The sequence below is a fragment of the Ceratina calcarata genome, unplaced genomic scaffold (genome assembly GCF_001652005.2).
Source record: "Ceratina calcarata isolate Rehan_Ccalc_2016 unplaced genomic scaffold, ASM165200v1 scaffold255.2, whole genome shotgun sequence".
In the NCBI taxonomy this organism is placed as follows: Eukaryota; Metazoa; Arthropoda; class Insecta; order Hymenoptera; family Apidae; genus Ceratina; species Ceratina calcarata.
The window spans coordinates 842,737-870,736 of NW_017147567.1; the positions used below are offsets into that span (position 1 = coordinate 842,737).

General features: G+C 42.8%; 1 protein-coding gene across 2 annotated transcripts; it reads left to right on the forward strand.

Annotated features, from left to right (window-relative positions):
- On the forward strand, positions 1–27,732 carry LOC108623229 (uncharacterized). 2 transcript variants are annotated; one of them, XM_018021603.2, is made up of 13 exons: positions 2–209; positions 8,465–8,558; positions 9,642–9,820; positions 10,017–11,097; positions 12,136–12,389; positions 13,335–13,454; positions 14,183–14,440; positions 15,257–15,436; positions 19,055–19,180; positions 21,798–22,025; positions 22,566–22,817; positions 24,368–24,498; positions 24,846–27,732. In XM_018021603.2, the coding sequence occupies exons 1-13, from the start codon at positions 131–133 to the stop codon at positions 24,954–24,956; spliced, it is 3,093 nt and encodes a 1,030-aa protein (XP_017877092.1). In that variant the 5' UTR covers positions 2–130; the 3' UTR covers positions 24,957–27,732. The 2 variants fall into 2 exon arrangements, with proteins under 2 accessions (XP_017877093.1, XP_017877092.1); XM_018021604.2 differs by lacking the exon at positions 13,335–13,454 and having other exon boundaries at positions 1–209.
- The last annotated feature ends 268 nt before the right edge of the window (positions 27,733–28,000 follow it).

Genomic DNA, 28,000 nt, shown 5'->3' on the forward strand with positions numbered 1-28,000 from the left:
CAGACAGAGAGCCTCGTAGAGATTCAAACCCGAAATCAAACGAGTACACTCTCAGAGCCACGCGAGTAGCCGCGCTATACGCCACGGGGGTGTTTCGATACGGTGGTACAGTGCGAATAACGGCGCGAACATGTGTACTATAAAAAGTGCGAATTTCCTGTGGCTTCTTTGTTCCGTTGCGCTTCTCTATGGATTTGTTCTACCGTACGGTGAGTAAATTCGTGATGTCAATCGAATTTTTAATAGAGACAATTATGTTGAAACGTTCAGGAAGATAATTGAATAGTTTTAGACATTAAAAACGCTCGATTGCTGACGTTTCTCTTTATACTGTCTGCTAACAAAAATAAAGTCTCGACAGTGGTGAAATGCTTTTTTATTGGCGAACGTGTTTACGCTAGAGAATCGTTTTAAAAAGAAAATTCAACGTGAAACGGTTCATATTGCTCTAAGCGAAGCGTTTATTTTCCGCTTCTTTGTGCACCGACGTGTTTATGTTGCCGCGAGAAATCGCAAGAAACCGAGAGAATTCTGTCACACGCTGAAAGTCGACTTATGCACGGCCGATGACGTTATCGTTAAAGTACATGACAGCTTTGCAATTTCTTGCAATAGCTTTCGCTTTAAAACAATTTTAATACGTTGCACTTTTACAATATATTGATGCAATTTCATTTTGAAGATTGAATTTTGCTAGCAAATGAATTTCCATTATCGACCAAACAATTTTATTATACTTTACTAATTGATATTCCTGTTTATATTTGGGATATGAGATAATTTAGGGCAAACAATGATGGTATCAGGAATAATCGGGTCGGGGAAAACGTTGTTTGTATTCGTGTCAGAAAACCACAATCGTATTCATGTCACACGGCTACCAAAAACGTCATAAGAATTGATACAATTCTCGATACAACGATGTATATGAATCGTTATATAACGATTGGTGCTAGATTTAATCGAATAAATTGTATGATAATTTTTTCATCATCTTCCAGCTCGTGATGATGATGAAACTCCGTCTGGCGCGTTAAAGGAATAACGTACGATTGTAAGGCCGTCACGGTTTAAATTGGCACTTAGAGAACAGCCAGCAAAATTCCAATGTATTCGCATATCGCATGGGGCACGACGCGACGTAGAACGATCGAATCCGAGCCACTAAAGTGCTCAATCGCAGGTTTCCCGTCGAGATGTCGCAAATCGCACGGCAATCATCTTGTCAAGCCGTCCCGAGTGCTCGCACGCTCGCGCGTGTTTCCTAATATGAATTCCCCGCGTGTCAGTACGTACCTACGGCCCCGCACGAAAACCTGGCCCCGGCTGTCGCGCGCAACAGGGAACGACTCCCTTTGGTATATTACCCTGCAAAATAGTACGTAGCCGTTCCGCCACGGAAGAATGAAATTCCGCGCGAAAGTGTACTCCCGAGAATATTTTATCGCCCCTTCCCTCGCAGACCTAGCGCCGTGAAATACGGAGAACAGCTATTTTATGCAGTTCCGGCATGCATCGTTGCCCGCCCCGGCTTCAACCTCGCGCTGCAAAATATCGCCCATGTTCGGCCAAGAATTTCACCTAATCAAACTAGTCCTCCGATCTCCCTGCTTCGTCCATTTCTAATCTGCTAATTTCTTTCACCCTTAATTACTTGTTACACGTAACTTCCTATGTTACGTCGGACCTATTTGATACATTAACCGGCGAACGGCGAAATATACGTGTCTACTTATCGAGTTGTAGAGGATACAGCATCTCATTAGGCGCCGAACGAAGTCAGCGGTGATACACTTCACGGATCTCGAACGTCTTCGTTATCCGCCGCCTCATTAATACTTGGTCGAGTCGCGGGAGAGAAGTTACTCTTAAGCGTAGTAAGGGAAGTCGAGATCAGGCTCGAACGGTTAACCCAGCCATCTGGGATTGCCGGCGCTGAAGTGGATAGCTGATCGCAAATAAGACGATAAAAGAGGGCCGAGTGGAGTGAAAACCCGAGTGCCTTAGCCTAACCCAGATCTTGCCTTAGTGTTTTCTTCGATAATGAGGATTCCGAAGTCCCCCTGGCCACTTCCCTTGAGACTCGAACAAGGATTCCCTGATTCCTAACCACGAGCCGTCCTTCCGGACTGCTACATCCCTTCGTTCTCCGAACGTGGAATGTATTTGCCGCGATTGGAATCGTCGAGTCTATCGACAATGATGAGAAAGAGCTATCCATATTCGTTTCCGCCTCATAGCGCAAGTGTATCAATCTTCTTGGTCCGCCGTTACAGTGTATCGACATCGACTATTTTATTAATGATGTTGCCAGCAGCCTGGCAACATATATAAGACCGAGCGAGACGGGGGAGAACAAGACAGAGTCGTTGGAACAATTGGAAACGGCAATATCCATTGCTGTAGCCTGGCTAGACTTCTCGGTTCGTTTGTTGAAATAAATATCGGGGATTGAATTCTGGGGCACGTTTTATTATATACGCGGGTCGCAGTTAAAACTGTGAGCGCATGATCTACGTTATAAAAACCCGTCACGTACGATAGAATCTATCGGCTCGATGGCACGGAAAAGTCATACTTTTACCCCACCTGCGATAACTTCCACGATTTTTCTACGCTCTTGCGAAACATTTATCTGAGTGTTTGCTCGAACGCGTACTTGATTGTACAATATATATCTCCTGCGTATCTAGTGTCTCTTTTATTCTGGTTAACCCTTTGCACTCGTAAGAATTCTATAACAAATTTGTACTGTCCACGAGTGCAAAGAGTTAAGACACTCCAGGGGCTGACTGGACACCTGAATCTGCGCCTAGATCGGAAATTGTTTATTCCTAATATTCTTTTTAGGAGTTTAGTGATAAATTCGTAGAAGGTCCTAGGTTCCAGTAAATCAAAGAGGGTTCTCGCCCACGTATCTCAAGGTAAATAACATTTCGCTGAACGAGAATAGGGTATCTGAATTGATGATGAAGCTATGTACCTTCACCCTCACCCGAAACCCTCTCTTCTCCCTTTCTCTCTCTCTCTCTCTTTATCGTTCCGCTCTGCCCGGTTGTCTTTCACCGTGAGAGCTGTTAGCAGTTGAATTTAGCAATGGAAATTCGACGTTCCTGACCTACGAGGACCGATTCATCTTTTAACCGGCGCATTGTTCACCGTTACCCTTTCAGATCTCCCCTTTGAATACCGTTTGCCTCTATCAAATGTAACAATAAGTGAGTCTCGTGTCGGAGACAGCTCCCTCAACTGAATCTATAAACTGTGTCGAAAGAAATTTCTTCTCAGACGAGGGAAGAAGCATAGGAGTTTACGAAAAATGTGTGAAATATGGATTAATGATGCAGGTGATGATACACATGATGACACAATTGGTAATACAATTGATGATACGCGGTGCAATTCGCCGAGTAATTTCATTCTGCAAAAATTGCAGGCTCCGTTAATTTGCTGTTGATTACTATGTCAATGAATATTGATTGCATTACAGCCTGTGCGGAGTTAATGACGCGTGCTGATGCGTTTTTGCTTCAGCCGCGTAATCAATAAAAGCCGACCTACACCTTTTGACACGTCGAACAATGAGCCACCTCGCTTCCATTGCAAATCGTCAAAACTCTGATAGAAAATTATATTATTGTTGTATTTTAAATATATCAAATTTCTTATACGATCTCTAATAAAAGAAGCCACTTAAGTTTCGGTTCTGCGGTTAACTTATTCAGTGTATTGTAACTAACGAGTTACGGTTCGCCGGCTGGAACACCAGGAGGGACTTGATACAAACTCTGTTAATTTTCGCGGCACACTGTAAACTGGCGGGCCACAATGAAATACATACTAACTCGCCTGTTTGTCCCGACGTCTTTCTATGCGACGCTTAATTAGTTGCCATTGCAAGCGTCGCCTGATTTATGGGCCGATATCAACCGAACTCTCGACCCAGAAGAGTGTTCGCTCTATGTATCAATTTTTGTTAGTTCCGGTTAGACGGAGCTTATTAGCAGCTTCCCTGCTCGTCTCTAGTTTATGCAAACCTAAGCTAGTTAATAGGAATTGTGAACAGAAATTAGGAAATTTATTATAGCATCTTTTAATTAAATGCTTGATCGATCATAAATGAATGTTCGATTCCTGGAATAGAAAAGACCTCGGGAAGAATGCGCGTCGTGCCTCGCGTCGTTAAGCAAGATAGGAATAATTATCCATGATAAAAAGCTTTAACGAGTCTGGAGAACACGTTAAATTTTCCTGCGTGACCGTTAACACGAGTCGGAGTGAAAAAAGTTCAACTAATTTCGTAATTTCTATCGCGGAGGAAAAATGTGGGGTGGGGAAAGGGTGACAACCGGCCACTGGGGGGGGGGGGAAGTTAATTACTCTCCTAGCTGGTTTGCACGTTCGTTCACGCTCTGGCTCTCTATCTCTCTCCGCCTTGGCGTGCCTCAGGTGCGCTTAAAGGTAGCCCCGAGCGGATCACGATCGACCGGAAACGAGAAATCGTGGAAAGGAAGAAACGAACGGGAGTGTTAATTGCCTGACAAATCGTCACGATGGTCCCCAGCGTATCGAAATCATTACTGAAATGTTTGGTCTTAATACATTCAAATGACAGTCGATTTCGTTTCTTATCATTTATCTTATTTTTTTTATCTCAAGTGACAGCGAACTCCTTTGTAAACCGACGAAACTCTCGAGGTTGAATAATTGAGAGATTTTAAAGATGAAAAAGTTAAAGTATTAAACGAACGGATTACGCAGAAATTTCCTTATTCACGGAGTTGTATCCTGAGTTTCGAACTTGTTGTTTCATTCCCTGCTGGCTCTTTAATTCAATGGAAGTTCCCTGGCAACGAGTAAAATAAATCATTCTCCTTGCTCTTAATTAAGAAAAATCCTCAAGATTTATTGCGATCTCCGTAGCCAGTGCGGCAGTTGAAATTACTTAATCGTTCAAATGTATCAGATGTCTTTAATGGATAAATCTTGAGCAGTTTTGCTCTGCGCATCAGAAACACAAATAGCGCGCGGTCAATTTTATCAGCCGGTTCTCAGTATCGTTTTCTATATATACTTAAGTGTCGCGTGTCACGCCAAAAATTTGCGGATCGACAAAAGGAGGTTCCGAGCTTCTCACGTCCTATTCCTATTCCTAATTCCTATGAACGAGACATAATAATAGTCGTGAGCCAGTCATCAGTTATTAGGCCGCTTTCACGAAGTAATCTCCTATTTAAACGATTATTTACATTACCGATCAGCTGTGAACTGAACAGAATGGAAGCACCGCCATGAGATTTCGATTTTAATATTTTTCTTTTTACTATCATTTTTGTACCACAGTTTATCCTCGCGTTTACGGGAGCAGCCAAAGGCCGGGAATTTTTTCATCAACGAGGCTTACCGCAGAGATACACCTGAAGCGTTCATAACCCTTAGCAGGGTCTTAGCCGCTGTCGAGGGCAGCGATTTTCATCGAGTATCTACCGCATCGCGTTACTCTCCGGGAGGTGGAGGAGGGGCAAGAAAATTTCATTTCGAACCGTGGACAGCGGGAGAAAAAAGAGGGAAGGATTTCTCGAAGGAACCGGAGCGAAGTAATCGAATAGTCGGGGCGATGCTTTTGTCGATGCATCAGGAATACTGGCGAAAGTCAACCGAGATCGATAGGAACGGAGAATGGAAGAGGAACCGATCCAAGGGTGGCTGCAACGCCGATATCGGTTGTCGATGTCTCTGAGAACGCGATCTCAAATGAGATACGGAAACGATAGGACAATCAATTAATCAAGCTGTCTCGTCGGGAAAGATTGATGGGACCGATTTGGTGGGGGGGAATGAACGCGGCGGAAGAATCGGGCGGGAACACAATGAATCGTGAATTAAACTCTCGAGTTAAGTAATTTGAAAAAAGGATCGATTGTTCAGTCTGATCGAGCCAATACTTAAATCTCTTATCTCCCAGCTTTCATCTGGTTTCTATACTCAATATAAGAAATCCTAATTAAAACACGAAGACGGAGACAGACAATTAGTTCTGCATTTTATTAAAATATTTAATTCAAAAGCTGTATGGATTCCAGCATTGAATTTCATGATTGAAAGAACGTCTCCACGTGCCGGGGGGAGAATAGGAAGATATTAATGAGTTTCCGGGGTTACTGGAATAGAAGAACATCATTCGGAACCAAATGGCGTCCGCATAATTGTTCTCGAATCGAGGAACTTTCAACTTCTCGAAACTTCCCAGTTTCAATCGTGTGGAACTTGGCGACGCAAACATTCTACGAAAATTCGGAACGGGATCACAGCTGCGTACGAATACCTTCGATTCAGATGACAAAGTATCTCCAGGCTCAATTACGTGTTGGGTAATGCAACAGACTTTCCCAGAATTAAGGGAAACAATCGATCGGGTTGCAAACGTTGCGGATACTAGAAAATCTGTACTTTGCAACTGCTACACTGTGAAATCTTCATTATACGATCTAGCCGGGTTACAAACATGTTCAGATACCAAGTTTACCTTTGGTCCGTCTGCAATATTTGATAAGTAGGAAACTTTTCTGATATATTGAATGACAAATCGCGAGTATTCGATCTGATACCAAAATAAATGTATAGTAAGCTTGAGTTACGATAGAAAACGTAGTAAATAACCCAGTTTCTCTTCATATCGTAATTTCTACTGACTGGCTTACGGTTTACGGTCACTCTCACGACCCTTTTTAATCTCTTTTCGCTCAAATCATAGAGATATTCACGTCGTAGTTAAGCACAGAATAATTCTGGTGCCATTCACGAACGTCTTAATTACCCGGTCAGGTGCTTACCTGGGAAAAGAGGGAAATAGCTGGGTGTACACGCGAGAGGAGAGAGAACAGAGTTCGTCCGGCGTTTCCAGAAGCTTTAAGTACTTACCCCAAACTCTAGTCCTCTTCCGTTTCTAAGTAAAGTATGAAACTATACGCTCCTCTGGCGAGATCGCGACTTTCGAAGTTAATCTACAACTTTCTCGAGCCGGAGGAAAGGAGAAAGGAAAAATATTCACCCGCGTTTTCCCTCGGCCCTGACTTGTCTTCCTTCTACCGTGCCCAAAGGGGATTATTACGTATTCGACGTACCATTGTGTTGTATCTCAATGATGTCCAACTACCTTTTGCTCAAGAGAATTTCTCATTAAGACGAGTTTCAATCCTTTCTGCGATTGGCAATATCGCTTCGAATCATAAATCGTTTAATTTTTAATATAAAAAGTTCCATCGACTCACTTATTAACTTTTTTAGGAACAATCTCCAAATATACAATTTTTAGAGAGAGAGAGAGAGAGAGAGAGAGAGAGAGAGAGAGAGAGAGAGAGGGGTTAACTTTATCACTGATGGTAGAGGATTTTCCAAACTCGGTAATTGAAGATCGGAGGGTCTCGAAACTGGAGCGCACGGCAAAATCAATTAAAAAGTTTCTACGTACAACTTTTATAAACAAATACGTTTGGCTTACCGTATGTGACGCGCCTCTATCATAGCCTCTATGGCCTCTGAACCTACAAATACAAAACGTTCGTTTGAGCTTGCGTATCCTACCTGCTGAAATTCATTTGAATTTTAAATTGATTTTATACGAAGCAGCTCTTTTCTCCATATGATAGACTGTTTAATTTATTTATTCGAAAGTTCGATTTGTATCTAGTATGAAACTCCCAAAGGGAGTCGTGTTTGACGGAACGTTCGATACGAACATGTCATGAGAAACGAGTAATATAATCATTAATTTAATCAGTGCTTCTTGCGAAATCGATCGACATTTTCCTTTAACCTCTCTCCTTTTATTCCCCCCGCTCCCCCCGAACACTTTTGCGAACGACCGAGCATTCCAGCCGCGTAACGATCAGGGGATAAAAGCGCGTAAGCAAATTCCTCCGTCTGAAACGGCAGCGCCCGTGAAAGTTGCCCGTGCAGACGATTTCGTACCGCCAGGTTTGTTTCCGGGCTTTGGCGTACCCTTCGACCTTTCATTCTCTCCCCCATCCCGCTTCGGTTCCGCGCGATAAAAAGTTCAATATCGAAGCTAAAAAGCCGGGGAGCTGCAGAAGAGCGGGCGGGGATCGTATGCAAGTACTTTTGCCGGCGTTTCAAAGTGGCGTGGGTCCCATTGACTTCCGGCCGGGAGTTCGAGCAGAACCGAAAGGCGAGAGAGGAACTAAGGTCCGGGCGGAAACTTTTCACCTCGGCTCTTTCTCTACGGATTCAGGTGAAACTTCTCGCCGCTCCGGAAATGGAAACTCCCGCGCTTCTGTTTCCATCAACGAGCGTCGGTACAAACCAACCTAACCCAGCCGATTCTCGTTTCCGTTTTTCTCGCTCGTCCGTTCTTTCTTTCTGCCTCGTCACTTTTCCCCCTGCCCATCGATCTCGAAGTTTCATATTCGACGGTACGAATGAAACGGGACTCTTCTGTTCGCAGGCCGCTGCCAGAACGTCGAGCAGGAACAGTTCGGCGAGGAGGGGAACATAGGAGATCCGCGGGACGAGCTGCAGGCCGACGATGCCGATCAGTCGTATGTATAAGTGCTTTATGCATATTTGATACCGCGGCTATTCAAACACCCCGCGTATCCCCCCCACCTCAACCGTTACGCTCGACGGCGGGCAGCTCCGATCGATGAAATTGAACTAGACGTCTATCGGACGTTATAAATTGACAAACTACCGTTTTCCGTTTGTCGAACTCTGTTTGATCAATTTCGTGAACCACTGTATACGATTCAGGCACAATAAGGCAACAATTGTTCGCTTACAACGACACGCAACGATGATACGACACAACGGTATGACACAAATTTCCCCGAGGAATGCGTAACGCGACGCTAGTTTTAATAAGCGAATCGGCTCGTTAATTGCCAAGGCCATCGCGTTTGTAGAACAGTGTCAATTGCCATCAACCGAACCTACTTTCGTGTCGATCTTAAAATAGCAATGCTTCGTTCAGTGTCAATTCTGTTTATTTAGTTTAAAAACCTGAAAATTTGCAACACTATTTTATGACAGCATATAAACGATGTATGATTCTTTTTCTATCCACTGAATGTCTGATTCGCGTCCTCTGTTGCTCTCACGAAACCCTTCAATCGACTTGAGTTGTACGCGTGGCTCGCTGATGGAATTGGCTGCGGAAGCGTCGAGTACCCAGTCTCGAGGATCAAACGGACGGTTTCCGAGGAACCGATAATTACGTTGCCGGCGCACGAAATAAGGGCGGTCGTATTACACACTCGAACTTTCTAATTAGCGTGTAACGTAGTCGATCCGCAGCCGCAGTCACGTAAACGTGGCTTCTACCTCCCTCCCCCCCTCCCCTCCCGGTGCCGCGTTCCGGTGCAAACCGTTCCGCTGCGTGTCCATGTTTCAATTACACGCTTGCATGACTTACGATTACCCAAAAGGCAGTACGTTCAGATGTCTTCAAACATCGTTACGACTGAAATGGATCTACCACTTTAGCAGAATAAAACTTGTAGAAGTAGATTTTATGTACGACGAAGGGATTTAGTGCTCGTCTCTCGCCGTTACATATTCCCGGGGTAACAGGGGGAGAGATGAAACAACCTGGGAAAAACACGTTTGACTATGTTCTCCATTAGCTGGGATGCGTCTCTGGAGGGTAGAAAGGCACCGGACGAGGATGGAGGTTCTTTCGCGTCTCGAAACGCTGAGGTCCCAAAGACGAACACGGAAACAGCGCCCCGAGCTGATGGAAACAAGGACAGGGTCCTTGTTCCGCCGGGAGGTGACACGCCCGCTCGAGACAGCTTCAATGTCAGTGAGTAAAAATGTTTGCTCTTCAAATGGGATGACTGCCTGCTATAATTTAGACGATTTGTTAGACACGGACGTTACCCAAGCGTCCCATTGCTGCCGGTACGGATCTACGCTGGCACAGATCTACGCCAGCATGGATTGGTACCGTCATAAGTCCGATTTCCACTTAATTTCATCAAGAATCTTCCTTGTAACAGCTTCCACGTCGATTACTCGTCGCAGAGGAGCGAGCATCGACCGGGGCCGGAAGAAACGTCGTAGAAACAAGGAATCGAACACCGAGGAGAACTGGCAACGAGAAGTATCACAAGATGTCCGCGAGAACGAAGTACGTGGAAAGCGTGGCGGTCAGCCTAAGAATTCGACGGATTCGCCGGCGAGGAGGTATCGCGCGGAGCGACGAAGGAGGAGAAAGAATCGTGAACGAAATCTCGAAAGGAAACAGAGTCGTATACGAAATTTCGGAAGGAAACGACAGAACGTTGATTGGACCAACGCCGGAATACCGCTCAAGTATAAAAGAAAATCATCAGCCAGGCACGAACCAGCTGCGTTGCTGCTTGCAAAGACGGATGATCAACTAACGGCCGGGGACAATGGTTCAATCTACGATTCCTCGAACGCTACTTGGAGGGGTGGCCAGGGTTTAAACAACTCCGACGTTACCTCGCCGTCGAATCTTCAAGACCAGTTGACCACTGAAGCTACAAAGCGAGCATCGATGCAGACTACTTCGCGCTACAGAATGTACGAAGACACCGTCGAAAGGGAGTTTTCCAAACAATTAGAGAAAGAGATCTCCAGGACGCAGATGGAAGATCCAGCCAGTTTGGAGAATCGTATCCTCGGTAGTTCGGTGTCCAAGCGACTTTACAAAACCGTAGAAACCAATAAAAAAGATACGGGGACTGAGTCAGTTATTGGCAACTCGAGATATGATGCTGAGAAGATGTTGGGTTATTCACGGTCAAAGAATTCCCCGATCTTGGACCTGGAGAACGAGATCCTGGCGAGAACATTGAAGGATTACAACAGCTACATGGCGTCCAGCTTGAAATTGTCGATGCTACCGAGGCGAGAAGACGTCGAACACAGAAAAGGGATTGCTGCTTCGCGTTTCCATGGGAAGCCCATAATAGATGAGGCCGGCTTCGAGAGAGTTGAAAAGAAGAGCACTACTGTTGTGTACGAAGACGACACGAAGGGGGATTTATCATGCATAAACGGGACTTTCGTGCCGGCGCCCCTTGCACGGCACGCGCTGATCAAATATGTAAAGTAAGTGGCTTTTAGTATGAATTATTCAACTCATTCTAAACGCACCGCTCAAACTACCTCGAGTTTCCAGTTCTATACGATTTTACTTGAGGATACTGGATTCCTCTTTCACTTTGCGTTATGCTTGCCATAAAAGACGAAATTAATGTAATCAGGCTTTTTTTAGTTCGATTGATTAGAATGGTTACAGAAGTTCGAATTCTCTACCTGTTCGTGTACTAATTGAGTTTTGCACTGAATCGCGAGAGGATCCGGAAGGTCCATTTCGATTCAAGAGTATCGAATTCTCCGAAGGAGAATAATGGTTGCCCTCGTAGAAGGAACGAAGATGAAAGAACCATAATTGCTGCGCTTGTTGTTCGTTTCGTTGAAAACGTTCTCTGGGCGGTGGGGAAAGGTTTCTTTCAGAGTTCTCTCCATCTCCTTATTGATCTGTTCTTTAATCGAGCGCATGCCTTCGCGCCGAGCAGCGTACGTGTCGCCCTTATTGCTCCCTGAAAATTTCACCTCTCCTCCTACCAATCTACTTTTTTCGTCGGAAAACTGAATTACCCGGTACAAGTTCGTAGGGATTGCGGAAGGAGCAGAAAACTTCTGCTTCGAACTTTTCAATATAGCAGAAATTACAATTTACTGAGGAGAATTAAAAGAACCGCTAAAGAGGACCTGTAATGAACATACATAATAACAATTTTCATTATTTTTATTCGGTTGTTGCTGATAATGATTTTAATAAAATTTTCGATAATTTTGATCACGGTTTAATGGATTTATTAGTTTCTAGTGGTATCGCGAGGTCTTCACTCTACTCAAAGTTATCGATTAATTTCTGTTTATCTACTAAAACTCCCTGCAAGCTCCTCAAGTTCGAGCGACCAATCAGGGAATTAATTTCCAGGGTCAATCAATCTAAGAGAAAGTTTGAACCCTCTCACGTTTTCCCTGCTACCACGTTTCTATCGTATAAACTTCCTACAATTTTCTTCCATGGAATTTCATCATTTATTTTGCCTGATGGAAAACGTCTGTGCCTCATAGGTCGTCGATACCAGGCCATGAGTACCTGGAGGCGGATTACGAATGCGCTCCTGGATTTTATATGGACAGCGCAACGAGCAGGTTACTATGCAAAGATCGCCGATGGATAGGTCAGTTACCGAAGTGCAAACCGAAGGAGAATTTCGAGGGTGTCTGCATCGAAGCTTCTTGCGAGCACATGTGCAAGGAAATAGACGGCAGACCCGTCTGTTCCTGCTACAAGGGTTTTCGGCTGGAGGGTGACAAATGCATCGGTGAGTTACCATTTCTATACTGACAGCAATGGTGAAAAGAATTTTCTTTTTATCACACAATTAAATTGTACGTTGATATTTAAAGGTTCCAATATTCAGTATTTTGAAATTCATTTTAATTTATTTATGTTGTTTAATTTTCATTATTTAGTTTCCATTTACAATATCTTTTACCTTTTATTTATTTTCATTTAACGACCGTCCATTTACCGCGACGTTTTCAGGACACGGTTTTATATTACGGGATTACGTATTCGTTGAAGATATAAAATATATTCGATCACGATTCCGTCGTAAAATTACCATAACGTTTCGCGATTTAATAATATTTCTGATAGCTCGTTGACTCGCGACGAGTTCCCCTCTCCTCCTTTTATCAGGATGAATACTAAAACGCAGAAGCGACACCGTTCTCCTTCACTAAAGGCGACCCGCCGAGGCGGTGAAAAAGAAATATTCCCAGATGAAATATCGACAGGATATATACGTTGAAATATTGACACCTTCCGCGTTCTGCGAGTGACACGTTCTTCCTATCCGTATTAGAACATCGATTTCGTTTTTGGGAAAAAAACTTTGCTCCTGATTCTTCGTATCGCTGCTCGTTTCATGTAAAGCCGTATCAAAGTTTTATTCCAAGCGTCGAAGGAATCACAGGGGTTGCAAGATGAATAGTCAAGTTCTATTCGGCTTTCAATATTTCTCCAGATTTCGTTCTTAAGGGAGAAACTAGTTTTAAACGTCGATAAGGATTCATACCGGTACGGATTGGTCCCGTTTATTTCTCAGATAATGAAGACGCAAAATTTGTTTGAATATATCCCACGCCTTTAATGCAAAATAAATTCAGCGCAATAAATAGGAGGGTATCAGAAACGTGAGATCGTACAACGAAAGTTAGCCAAATTTCCATAGTCACACGTGCATCTAACCGTTAAAATTCAGATGTGAACGAATGCGAGGATAATAAGGGAGGTTGCGAGCACGAATGCGTGAACACGGCCGGGTCCTTTCGTTGCGAGTGTCCAAAGGGGATGAAACTGGAGTACCGGTTCGCGTGCACGGGTGAGTGATTTTACCTGACGCTATCCGGAGACTACATCTCGTACGATGCGATACAACAGCTTCTATCGTTCTACTCTCGTTGTAAAAGCAACAAGTTTAGGAAATGTCGCAATTTCTGTTCACGTCACAATTCCTACTCACTGGTTTCTCTATAATTTTGTTATATTCTGTTTTGTTATCAATAATTTGTCACAGATATTTAAATAATTTCTCAGTATCTATAAATCTATGCACGTCTTTTTTAAAATTTAACAGTATATCAAATTTTATAAAAATCCGATTGTAAATTCTGTTAACAATAGAACTTCCTTAAATTGAGAAAAATTGGTGACTTGGAGGATTGGACAGCAGAGAAAGCTATGCTATAAAATAAATAACACTACATGTCCGTCGTTGCTTATTAATATCAATCGCATTGTATGATTATACTATGCCAGTAACAGTCCAGAGATTTATCCATCAAGTCTAACAATGCTAGTCATAAAACTCATACAATGTACGCAGTGAATTATTACCCTTGGCAAAAGGTCTTTCAAAGTAAACTCTAATAAAATAACAATAAATAAACCCACACAAAGGTTCGATATCATCACTGCTTATGTAATAAAATGTATATAATAATTCTTACCCCGTTCCCATTTTGCTTGTTCACCCGACTTCATCTAAAAGCCTTTTGCCAAGGGTGGCGTAACGAAACTGATAAGGTCAGCACCGTTTAAATTATACAGACATCAACGAGTGTCTGTTGAACAACGGGCACGGTCCTTGTCAGGATACGTGTCGGAACACCATAGGCGGTTATGAATGTTCCTGCGAGGGTCTGCAGGACACGGTCCTGTCGGCCGACAACCACACGTGTCAGGATGCCAGCCCCTGCAGCGTTAACAACGCCGGATGCTCGCACACTTGTCTATCCACGATGGGTCGCGTTTTTTGTCTCTGTCCCGACGGTTTCATCTTGAAGGACGACTGGAAAACCTGCCAAGGTAATGGAATTTCTTTCTCTTTTACCACTCCGATCCACGTTTGAAACGACGAAGGGAAAAATTTAATAATAGATTCAGACATGTGATGAAGAAATGTCTAAGTATTCTCATTCATCATTTTCTGTCATTCGAATGAACCGGCAAAATTAAAGTCTTTGTTACGGCTATTCCCTTTGCCTATACTTCAGAATTTTTCCCTAGCAATGAATATTACGAATTTTGAAGTTATTTATTTAAATGCAGGTCGAGGAAATGTACAAAATTATAAATAAAATGGTCTTTTATTGAGCAAATTAATTCACGTGAGGAGCTGTAGTTCTCCTCGTTGTGCAGGTCCACCTATGTTGTTTCAAAATTGAGAATGCACAAGTTGGTAAACAGGGCGACCTCTTAATTAGACCTGTCAGAGAAATCGAGAACGCGTATAATAGTCGCGTTTCACAGGCACTCAGACACCGCGGGCACACTTCTTCCGCTCTCCGTATTTTTAATGTCCCACTGTTTCTTTATGCACAGAACCATTTCCATCTTTTACGAGTCAGCCATCGTTAAAGATTTGCGAGACACTAATGAATGCTCCCAATTAATTATTACCAGCTATCTCGTTTACTTCCTAACTGTTTATTCGAACGAGCGCCCCTGTCGATTACACGCTCTTAAACGATGCGCACGTTCCAGTTTAATGATCAAAAGGTAAAACGTCTTTGGTACAAATTAATATTACCTCATTTCGCTTTTGCTCCGTTTCTCGATTGTAGTTACCGTTGTACAATTTAAGTCCTTTTAATGTGCGTAATATTTTCTGTTCGCTCTCAGACGTGGACGAATGCGCCCAGCCGGATTTGCAAACGGAGATGTGCAGGTACGGGTGCATCAACACGGCGGGATCTTATCGGTGCGCGGATCCGATGGAGCTGAAGGATCAGCCGATACTGGACAGCTTGTCGATCACCTGCCTGCCTGGTTACGAGACCACCCCCGACGGAACTTGTATCGGTAAGCAGTTTAATCCGTTTCAGACAATTTCACCGGGAATTCGATTCCGCAGCTAAGCCATGCGATAAACACTTTTCACCGTGAACTTTCCTTACAATCCCATGTTACGATTCCTCGGTTTAAGCGAAGTGTCTTTGCTATCACGGAAGTTTTGACGACAGTAGAATTAACGGTAGAGTCAGAATTTTATCATCCATTGACTTATACCGCATGTTTGTGGTTTGTTCAATCGTTGACCTGTACCACTTTCCCAGTAACGTTCAGTCGTTGACCTACACTACTTGTTCACTAGTGTTCCCTTTTACCTTGTCTTGTCTTGCTTATAATCTGATCACGGATGACATGATATTTTAATTGGTTTCTTCATCTGAAGTGCTTATTCGTCGACCTGTACTACTTGCTCAGTAGCATTCATTCATTGACCTATACTACTTGTTCCCTCTTGCCTCGTATTCCTAGTGCCTCTCCCCTGCAAATCTAATCACGTACGTCACAGCATTTTAATTGGTTTCTCACTCAGTAGTGATCATACGTTGACCCATACTACTTGTTCAGTAACGTTCATTCATTAACCTATACTGATTTTTCCCTCTTGCCTCGTGTTTCTAGTGCCTCTCTCCTGCAAATCTAATCACGTACATCATAGCATTTTAATGGGTCTCTTGCTCAGTGTCAGCTTATTATTCGTTGACATACTACTTACTCAGTAGCATTCACTTATTGACCTATACTACTTATTCAAGAGCGTTCATACATTGCACGATAGTGTTCCGTTTTGCTTTGTGTTCCTAATGCTAGATTAAAAAATTCATGTCGTTTCGTCAAATTGTAACGCAACTAATCCGTTTTAAAGACTGTCCACTTAACATACATTTACATACAAAGCATTCTTTATATTCCTTGCCGATATTTTTCTATAAACGTATGAAATCTGCAGCTTGAGACAAGAAAATTGTATCTTGAGCGGCGAATTATCCGAGGCAAAGTAGAGAAGGCTCTTAATGAGAAGAGTATGCTCTGTTCACGGTAGTAATTTCGTCTGTCGTTCATTTCGCGAGGATGAAATTCGGTAAGAGGGAACCGATGCGATGGCGCAGCACGATAACAATTAATCCCCCATAGGGAGATGAGCGTCGTAACAAGGTTCCGTCGTCGAACCGGTCCTAGTCGTGCCCCATAATACCGTTCTAGGCGATCCTGGGACGTAATCGAATTAGCTCGCGCCTGGATCCACTTCGTAGGCCGTCGCAGTCCCCTCCCAGGCTTGCACGTTGCAATATTGCCCCCAAGATTCGGGATTATTAGCCATCCGAAAACTGCACGAATTAATTACATCCCCGTTGACGATTGACAGCTATTGCGATTATAAAACCGATTCAAAGATTTGTAAATCTCGTGTCAATTTATCGTTGGATCTCCCTTATATGTATAAACAGCTATTATATTACATGACTTAAAGCTGACACTTAAAATTCATTCATCAACTGCAGACTTCGCACTCCACAAGAACTTGGCGAACTAGCTACTGTTTCTTTGCGTCACGTACAAATTTCGGGCTATTTATTACGGGAACTATCCAACTAGGATTAGTCAAATATCATTGCCACCATGCATCATACTCTTATTAGAGAAAACGTATAATCCACTCGCGAGATGTTACTAAGAACTTCCATCTTAACCGCTAACTATTTGTCACGTGAACTTGCGTCCCTTCGGTTATGCTATGACTGCTAGTAAATTGCTGTTAATTAATCTACGATAGTAATAAACAATCTAATAAGATCGTGGACTCAGGTACACAACGAGAAAATTGCATTTAATCGTCTGTAATTTCGTTAATAATGAACCGATTTAGTTCGTTTGTGGCTCAAATCAAATCTTGAACTCTCTATATTAACTGACTACCAGTTTAACCACAACACAACACAGTTCTCCCTGTGCACCACACCTCTTTAGTAGGAAAAATTGTATCTTAAAGAGAGAAAGGAACAAACGTCACGGAATCCCATTTTCACCTTTTCGCCACTGATTTGTTAATTCCCCGAGCGATTTTCTACGGAACGTGGCAGGAAACAGTCGTCGAGAGAAGTGAAATGATTTAAAGGGGAACTCCATTTAAAAGCGCCTCCGCGTTCACGAATTCTGATTACAAGTTGACAATTCAACGGAAACTTTTCCACGGACGATTATAAACGGTCGCCAGTTTGAGATGGAGTCGAATAGGAGAAAAGCGTTGGATAGAATTCATTAACGAAATTATCCTCGGCTCATTATGTAACGTACCCTGGGACCTCGTTCTACCGTCTCGAAGTTAATTCGGTGGAATTAAAAAATTTGCGGCGTAGATTTATACCGGCAAGAATTTCATTCTTCGAGGGGCTGGTAGTAAATCCCGTCGCGCGATTAATTCCTCCTACGGTTTATTATATTTACGCAGCTGCGGCCGACAGCTCCTCTCGGTGATTCAATGCCTCGCTTTCTGACGACCTCGTAACAAAAATGATGGCTTAACACGTCTCGCGAAAATTAGTACATCGCAGAATATAAAGGACGAGCCACCCGCTAGAAGGGAATGTTTTGATTGCACGTCAGGGGTTCGTTGATACAATTCAGGAGAGGAAAAAGAAGAAGAAAAACGAAAGCGCCGGCAGACTCTTGTGAAAAGTGCGCGAAGTTAACCCGTAATGAGATACTTAGAAAAATGAACGCTGTGTTCCACAAAAGTGAAAAAGGTACTTTGGGCACGAGCGAAATTTTCACGGACCGTTACTACGTATTCTAACAATTTTCAGAAGTTATAACGATGTCAGTAGAACTTGGCCTGAGTCGAACTGGGCGACAAAAAAGGAAACGTAGAAACGGTGAAATGAAAAATATAGCATCGAAATCGCTAGAGAACGTTTAATGAATTTTTCGTGGCATGAAGTAAATCATAAGCTACTTATCGATAAGCTTTTGGCTTTCCTGAAATTCTACACCATTAGCTCTTTAGCTACTGCATAAGAGAAATGCATTGACATGACAAGATTCGCCACGAAACTAAGTAAAAATTTCTTACAACGAAACGAAACTAATTCTGAATTTTTTGCAACGCGCGGACGTTTTACGACGTCGTTCCCGGAAGCTAGTAAGAAAAAGGAGAAGAACGTTTCTTCTCCAGTCCGTCTCTCGATGGCGTTCCCGTTTGTTCTTCTTCTTTAGTCATTCGCAAAACAGCTGGCCGAGTTAATCCGCGTTGATGAAACTTCGCTCAGCGCAAACCAAAATTACAAAGTCCAGCAATCCGCGAACTTTCCATTCTTTAGGCCACTTCGAATCTATTCTACCATAAGTTTCGTTGGATGAAAGGGTTCAGAGAAATTCTTAGAAAATTCGACCATTGCTTTTACCTCCTCAATTCTCGGTAGCATGCATAATACGATTGATCGCGTCAATCCGACCCTCCCACGCTTGACTACGCGTTTGCTGCAGCACAAAAACGTCGGTTCTAAAAATTTTATGAATCATCGCCCTCTACGGAGATAAGAAAGCAGTATTTTCTTTTCGGAGAATGTTTAGATTCACTTTTGTTTCTCGTATATGAAAGGATGGAATAATAAATTGCTCTCGTGTTTGTAGATATAAACGAGTGCACGGCCGACAACGGCGGATGTACGGAGGTGTGCGAGAACACGGACGGCAGTTTCTTCTGCGCCTGCGACGGTGACGAGAAAGCTCTGTCATCCGATGGGAAATCCTGCGTGGGTAAGATTTCCTTCTTGTACTGCATGCTTCAAAATAGATGGTACAAAGTAATAGCAAAGTAACAGCATCTGCAAACTCCTATGGTTTAATCAATTTGTTTACTTTATTTGCTGTAGTTTCGAGTAAGAATACCAATTCTGAATTTGTATTCGTATTGTATATCATTTCATTGCATTCAATCCATTCTATATCATTTATTGGCTTTTACTACTTGCTTGTGGTTTGTTCAGTCATTGACCTGTACTACTTACTCAGCAGCGTCATTTGTTGACCTATACAACTTGTTCACTAGTCTTCCCTTCTCCCTTGTTTTCCTAATGCCATTCCCTTGTAAATCTAATTGTGTACGTCATAGTATTTCATTGTTTATTCGTTGACCTATACTACTTGTTTAATAGTGTACCTCTCCCCTGCAAATCTAATCACATACATAATAGTATCTTATTTGCTTCGTTCATTCGTTGACCTAGATTACTTATTCCGTAGATTTCATTCATTATAATCAGGGACAAGCTCATTCTAAATTGATTTAACTTTGTGTTCGATGGATTTAAATTTGTAACAACGTGTAGGTCTCCGCTCCGTCCTTTCCTTGGAGCGTAAAAAACTTCTGGTTCGTTCTTTCATCCCTGCTTCATCCACCCTAGACCATTCATCATTCGTGTCCGCGAAACGCAATATGTTCCGTTGACGCCGTGTCGTGCGTCTGGGAAATTGTCCCCCAACTATACTCATCGTAATAATGTTATCGCGGACGCACACTCAGGCATCCTGTCGGTTCGAAGAGTCCTCATAATTATTAATAAATACACGACCAAGTAAAACGCGTCCCTTTGTTTTCAGTAAAATCATAAATTCCGCTCGCATCTCTTGGATTAATTCACTGCGCTTACATTCCTCTGTGCGTACCAAAGTCGACTCTTTTACCAGTTGTTTCGTTTCTGTTTTCTCTGCGTTTATTTCTTACTTCGCTTCGTTAATTAGAAGCTTTGTCGAAGTGTATTTACGTCGATGAAATTCCTCTGCATTTCAAGACAAGAAAGAAACGCTCCTCTTTCTATAGACAAAAAATATTACAAGCATACCTTTCCTCGATTTAGCCCACGTCGAACGACTTGTATTTGAAAATGAATAAAGTTCGCATGAGTTTTCTCAGCCTAAACCGCTGATTCGTTCCGTTCTGATTTTGTATCGCCGTATACTTCATGAAATTGGAACTCGGAACTTCACCGCTAGGCATTATTCCGATTTGGTTTCCGCCTGGGAGACGGAGGGAATTGTTCAAATTTTCGTTACGCGGGTTTACCTCCCCGGTTTGCATAAAACTTATCGAGCAATAAGAAAAGACACGAGAAGAAGTTCCATGGGCGCGACGGCGGCGGCGCGCGGTCGTGTCAAATTTGCATCGCCGCGGTAGAAGGGGACTCCTAACGTTTTACAAGTTTCCGCAGGCTGCGGAATATGAAATCAACCGACCCAGATTGCGACTGTTTGCCCAATTACCTCCTCGCCACCGCGACGAATTGATAATTGTTCAGTTTCTATTTATTTGAGAACCGAGCAATATTATGAATAATCACAAGATGGGAGACGTGCATCGGAGACTGACGAGGTTCTCCGAAATCCGATAGGAATATCGCATGGGACTGCATCGATAGATTCATGCACAATTCTCACAAATCCGTTTCCCACGAACAAGCACTTGCACCCGATAGTCATTAACGACCGCGATGCATTTATTATGCATGCGGAGTAATGGGTATTAGTATCCGATGATAGTGCACGCCTGTTGTCGCATCCCATCGCGGGGATCGAGATTGCATCCGTTGCGTATTGACGCCGCCGCCGCCTCGTCACATCGTCGCAGGGACGACGACGTAGCCGATTAACGGTGACAGAATGAATCCCATTGCCTGCGAAAATCCAGTTAATTGTAAGCGGATTAAAGGATTTGGGGATCATACGAATGATCGATAGCTATTATACCGTACCTCCGCGCTAGGTGGAGAAACGTCTCTGCTGGCGCGGAACGGTTCAGAGATAAATAGTCAGGAGTTTCGCGAATCGCGTTCGTTACCGTGTAATTGGTATTGTTTGCGATCTTTTCTATACAGCTACCACACAGTTTACTATTCAGTAGCTGTACAAATCGAACGGTTACCTCCAGGCTATTAACGGTGGGACAGCTAACGCCCCAGCTCCCACCCAGTAGCTGTACAAATAGAACGGCTACCGTCCAGCTACTACAAATGGTAGATCGTACACCCATTACTACCTATTAACTGTATAAATGATACAGTTACCGCAATCCTGCTGAGAGTGAAACTGTTAACGCCCTAGCTACGATTCCTACGACCCAGGATGATTCTCAGTCTCCTTGGCAAGCTGCAGATTTCAAATCCTGACGAACACAGTGTCACTCGATGTCGATCGAATTTGAACTCGATTTCAATGACAATAAATCCCAATTAACATTTAATTAAAATTTTTGTTAAAAGCTTTCGTGTTTCCCACAATCTCATATTTATTTATCTCATGTAATGGATGATCCACTGCGTTTCGTTACTGGAAATGCGAAAGTGTTTTAGATGGGAGTTTGGATTTACATTCTGTCCAGACATAAACAACGTATCCTGTCCACCGTTGAATCCTGAGGGCCGGGGATATTTAATGTGTTCCCGTTTGGCGACGCTGAAACCGTGGCGCGGCAGACGGAAGGTGGCCAATCGTCCGGGAACCAAGTGCTTCTTGAAGTGCCCCCACGGGTATCAATTGCACGGGGAGTACGAATTGAGTTGTCGGTCGGACGGTTCCTGGGACGGACCGAAGCACGGTGAATGCGTCAGTGAGTAACAATCACCCTCCTACGATCGTTCCTGTTTCCTCTACAATTATTCAAATCGCGAGACGGTACAAGTAATTGAAAATGATGAATTGTGGTGTTTGGTTAAATAAATTAGTAACGTTGAGAATAATTTATTCAATATTCAGTTTACAAGTATGGCAAGTTGTGTGCACATGAGCATTCCTAACAGAGACGATATGAGCTTCGCGTGTAAACATTCGACTTGAACATTTGTTCCGAATGAACGACAAACGTAACATGTAGATCAAAACGTAGAGAGGGAACATACCAAAGTATGTATATTCGTTTTGTAAGCATAGACAGTGGAATACGTGCATTTAAACGATTGAATCTGCATAGACGTACACATGCATAAATATTTGCGTACTATTAACATAGTCAACGTTCTCCTATTGCGCTTCGATTCTAATTAACACGTCCGTTGCACTGAGATTGGCCATCGATATACTGTGTACCTTCTGCCATACTAGATTTATAAAAATGTTCACACATGTGTAACATCAGGTGGTTTCGTTTCAGGATACAGCAAACCTCGTTTGGAGTGTCCGAAGGACGTGATCGCGGAGTTGCCGCCGGGACGCGAAGAGGCGTTCGTTACGTTCGATCAGCCGTCGACGGATCTCGATTGGTTCCGTTACGTGCGCTCGAAACCATCCTGGGGCACACGGCTCGAAGCGAACCTATCGCCAGGGATCCACGAGATCACATTCTTCGCGAGGCATCCAGTGTCCAAGAAGCAGGCCAGCTGCGTGTTGCGCATCATAGTCAAAGGTAATTGAGTGCACGAAACCAACGCGTGACCCAATTTTAATCGGCGATATCAAACGCGATACACAGCTCCCTCCAGCGAATTGAAGGACCGGTCTTAGCGCACATTGTGTATTAGAAACTCTTGTCCCTTCGCTTTTGCCGTGGAAATCCCATACCCAGGACGCTTTAATTAAATGCGTTTTCGAGCTAGGGTTCGCCGCAATGCTGCGTAATCTACGGATCCCCCGGCCCGCGAATTAGATTACTCGGCGAATCCCCGACCGGCGAATGCCCAACTGGTTCTTGCCGGAAACCGCTGAATCTCGAGGCGCACACCCTCACCACTGTTTTACCCGTTGGGATCAATAAGTTCGATGAATATATCTAAACATACAATGTCACAGAAAATTGAGCAGATTGGGAATTGGGGAAATCAAACACTGCGTCAAAGCAATTCAAATTTTACGAATAGATCAATAATTCTTGACACACGGATTTGTTTCTTCCTGTACAAAAACCATTGAGGGAAGGCAATAACAAATCGTCATGGTATTTGGTTTTAGCTGGGAAAGCGGAGGACGAACCAATTAAATCTCTCGGCAAAGCTAAATCCCCACGTTCTCTGTAGCTATCGTATAACACGAGATTAATTCGTGTCCCGGGAACGGGTGGGTTGCTGTAATCCGTGTAACATCGACGATTCCCTTTGTAAGGCAATTAAACCTCCGCTTACACGTTAATATTACAAGCGATCTTTCCGTCGAGCGTGTACTCTTGTTCCACGAAATCCGCAATTATATTGCCTTCGCTCTAGTTACAACGTTTCATCTGCAAAACACAATTTGACGTTCCATCATCCAATGACAGTTGTTGCAACGGTAACCATTTTATTTACTCTGTACATTGCAGTGACATTTGCAACCCCTTCATTATGATAAATAAAGGATTAATTCTGATTTCCTGTAATTAAGACGAAACTGGATGTCCCAGAAGAGAAATTCCTGAATTTCATTTTCCAGATGGGCATTAAAAATGTTTCATTCCAGTTCCCAAAGAGCTCTCTTTGCATAATCATAATAATATCTACTAAACGACGTTTATTATCGTTGCAGTTAATTCAATTAACTGTATGCCTGGAACTGTGAACTCCTTAACTTGGCAGAAACTCGTGAAACGCTAATGCCACTTCCATAAACGTCGAATGCTGTCTTGGTTTGCTTACGTGCCGTTCCTTAGCCAAGATTAAATTCCGCGTATTGTTATTCATAATGTCAAGGTATACTGCATCTTAGCAGACAAAAATAACTGTGCTAAACCCGTGACGAAGAATTTAGTAAACCGTTTCCATTCGTCGTTTCTGCAGTTACCTTAATAAGTCAAGAAGACCACTTTCGGGAAATTGTTTCAATTTAGCGATACGTCTACCTCAATCATAGAGTACAGAGTTGAATTTCGACCGTTCCTCCAAAGAATGATATTATCCTTCGTTTTATTTCACGAAACGAGAAGAGAGGACTCTGTGACGAAAAGTGGCCCGCGTTTGATTGAATTTTCGCCGGGGTATTTTTCAGGCGGCGAGGCGCCGAAAGTGAAGGACTGTCCGAACGACATAGAAGTCGTAGGAAGGAACGGCACTGCGATTACGTGGACCGAGCCAATTTTCACGGACAACGTGAAGGTGACCAGAATCAAAAGCAACGAGGTCAGTAATTTAATTATAAACCCTGTTAATTATTATCAATTATGATCGCATGGATCAGTCATACCTCTCATTAATTAATTCCTTGACGTATCCACGAATATTGCGGGGAAATCGTGGACTCTTTTCACCGGTAATACGCTTTGTTCAGTATTTCCAATTGATACGATTTAATTGATCATGATGAAACGAATAATCCGTACGATTTAAAAACATTCGCTGAATGACATGAATGCGAATGCATAAAAAGCGGCCCATTAATCCGTGCAGCAGCAGATTATCACGATTTTCCTATAATCAAGTAGCTTTCGACTTCTACAGTACCAGTTTTTTTTAATAAATTGTTGCAGAGCCCGGGACGGCATTTCGACATCGGTGGCCATCGGGTGGAGTACGAAGCTAGCGACGAGGCGGGCTGGTCGAGTAAATGCGTGTTTACTGTGGTCCTCCGTTCGGAGTGAGTAGGAAAACCGGTGGTGAACGCGAGGACAAGAATAGGAAAAGGTGGGCAGGGAACGATAATGGCTCGGAAGGATAAGGTAATATAAATGGAAATACTGTGAACTCGTGCACGTAATGGATTCCGTTTCGTCGGTATTTCGCGATACACGCGTGGCTGATGGAAATTTTACAGCCTCGACCAGTCGGCCGGATATCGTCCTCTTATGAAATAATTTCAGTCCATGAGCCAGTAATCAAATTCTTGGCGTAGGGAAACGATCAGGGATCGAATTTAGCTTCGGAAAATTGCCCCACGCTCCTTCTCTTACTTTACACTGATTTATCGCTCGTCTAATCATCCAACCGGGAGTCTAATTTCTTCGTAACTTTTAGTTAGATCATTGCTCTGTTTCCGTACCAGTCATGAAATAACAAAGAAGAGAACAAACATCCATCTGAACCTTTGTATTACCGAGACGACGAAAAGGGAGCCGCATTATCGGCTCCGTAACAAGCGTTGCAACCATATAGCGAACCTGTCGATCTTCGAGAGAAAATTCGATCCACATCTCATGTTAGACGGGGTTCGTTCTCCTCTCTGTTACTTTCTAGTATAAATACAATGCAGGGCGCAATAAGGAAACTAAGGAAGATTCGGGTAACACTCTGGCTCACGATCAGATCAATTCCATTTCGACAATTACGATCGACGCGCTATGTCAGCACGAATTTTCGCGATCCATTCTCGACCGCTACTACGTTTCAACAGAATTACGAGGACGGCCGCGTGACCAGCGTGCACGATACGACGTAGGACAAAGGGTGGGAGTAGGGTGGAAAAAAAAAAAAATAGAGAGCGATCTGTGGATACGTAGACGTCACAGACTGGGGAATCTATCGGTTCTATGCAAATCTGCTGGTATCGCCCGTTGTCGTCGAATGAGTTTTGTCTGCCACGTTTCGAACACGATCCAAACGAAATGGACATATATCTATAGGTATACGTTGGTATCATTTGCATGCATTGTAACGAACCCAACGATTTTGCGCTCGTTTCTTTTCAAAGCTACTGTCCGATCTGAAATCGAGTTGTCCTAGCCTTCTACCCGTTGACCAGTAGATCGATAATTAAAAAATTGACGAATCATTTAAGGCCTGGCCTTAAATTGGAGGATAAAGCACTGGGTTTCTAAAACGCGGCCTGCAAACCCAGTCAGATCATCCTCGATCTTCAATTTATTGAGATTCTTTAGGTTTCCGTTCTTTTTTCTTTGTGAAAGACTAAGAATTTCGTTTCGAGGATGAAATCATCTGTATCTAACCGCGACTTAATATGTATAATGAGGACTAATAATCGAGATCAAACCGATTAAACCACTTTGACTAATTAATAAGTTTAGGGACAATATATGGTAAACGTAATTAGAGGTGATCAAATTTGGGTGGTCGTATTGTGATACCTTCAATTATATCGATAAGCCGTTCTATGCGTTCGAACTCGTAATTTTTAGAATTAAGCGAAACAGATTAAGAAACGTCCCTTAGGTATCAGTCGTCTCTGTTTCCATCGACCGTCGACGATTGCGCAGCCCGTAAAATTTCTCAAATTAATTATTTAATTGCAATAAGAGTGATCGGATAATAAATAATTGAATGAAATTGATTGAATTGAAACGATTAAATAAACGAGCAGGCGTTTAATATTTTATTTATTAAAGTGAAACTTCATACATTAATGATCGCTCGATTATTATTTATGATCTCCCTTATTTTATTTCCTGCAGCGATTGTAATTTTAGATTGCTTCATTTTCGACGATGTTTCTGTCATCGCCAGGTTCCCCGTTACGGGAAAATAGCATTGTCCCGCGAAGGCAGGGAATACTTAACAAGCGCGACGTTGAACAATAGGCTATCAACAACGCAAATTGGCATAGTGAGTAATGCTGACTGACAAGTATAGGCTGGCCCGTGATGAAATGAGCAATTTCATTCTGAGGCAAGATTTTCCATCGTTATTATCGGGCCAGTTAAAATTCAATTAATTGATATCAAATTAATTGCTAGTTCTGCAGACAAGAAATACACTGAATCGATATGGCCATCTGTTATTATTATTTGATTAAAAGAAAAAATGAGGAGAAATGTACCTGTACTGTTGTTGGATTAATAAATCGTCAAGAGGCATCGCGCTTGTTTCCCTCCATAGCGATCGAAACTGCAGTTGTGCTTTTTGTGTGTCGTTCCGAGAGCTCGAATTCCGTGATCGATGACGTCGATGGGGAAACGGAGGCAGGAAGCAGGGACCTCAGCAAGGGAGGGACTAGCGTTAAAACCTAAGGATCTTAATCGAAGGGTGGAAATAAAAAGAGGTCGGTTTTAGCGTAAGCGAAGTGTTCGTTTATTAATACCCCTCTCCACGCCACTCGCATATCATTGTTAAGAAGACAGAAGTAACGTTCGATTATTATTCGTAACATTAAAACTACAGTAAAGTGTATAAAAATTTATGTATCAAATACATGTGTATATATATATATGTATATTACAAAGAACAAGGAAGGAAGGTAAAAAAAAAAAAAAGAAGATGACATAGTGAAGAGAAGAGATCCTGAATTATTCCACAGCTTCTCCCTCTTCTCCTTTTGCCAACCACTTATACAGTAATTAACTGTTACGAGAAAAAGGCAGTGTTCAATGGCAGCAGTGATTGCATATTAATTATTAGACTGCGTTCGTCATATCAAAATTGTTCATATTCATTCATTGAATAAATAATTATCGTGTGAAATTTCAATGAACAAGTATTCGAACAATCTAACAATTGTGTCCTCATTAGTTTTCGCATCCTACGATTCGAGCTCGTCGCAAATTAATCCTGGCGCACTTCCAACTTCAAATAAATAAAAATTAAACTGAAAGTCACTGAAAGCCGTTTTAGAAATCGTAGAAGTACAAATCTTTTGACGTTAAAAACCCACTAGGGAAGAAGATGTATTACCAATCAATAAAACCTCTCGTTACTCCGAATCGTCTTAAAGACAAGAGCTTTTACCCTAAAAGGG

Bases quoted from the DNA above. Each gene is read 5' to 3' on its own strand.
- LOC108623229 (XM_018021603.2), top strand. From the start codon at position 131: ATGTGTACTATAAAAAGTGCGAATTTCCTGTGGCTTCTTTGTTCCGTT. The intron at 11,098-12,135 runs GTAAGTGGCTTT...TGTGCCTCATAG, and splicing joins GCGCTGATCAAATATGTAAA to GTCGTCGATACCAGGCCATG. The intron at 13,455-14,182 runs GTGAGTGATTTT...TAAATTATACAG, and splicing joins GTACCGGTTCGCGTGCACGG to ACATCAACGAGTGTCTGTTG.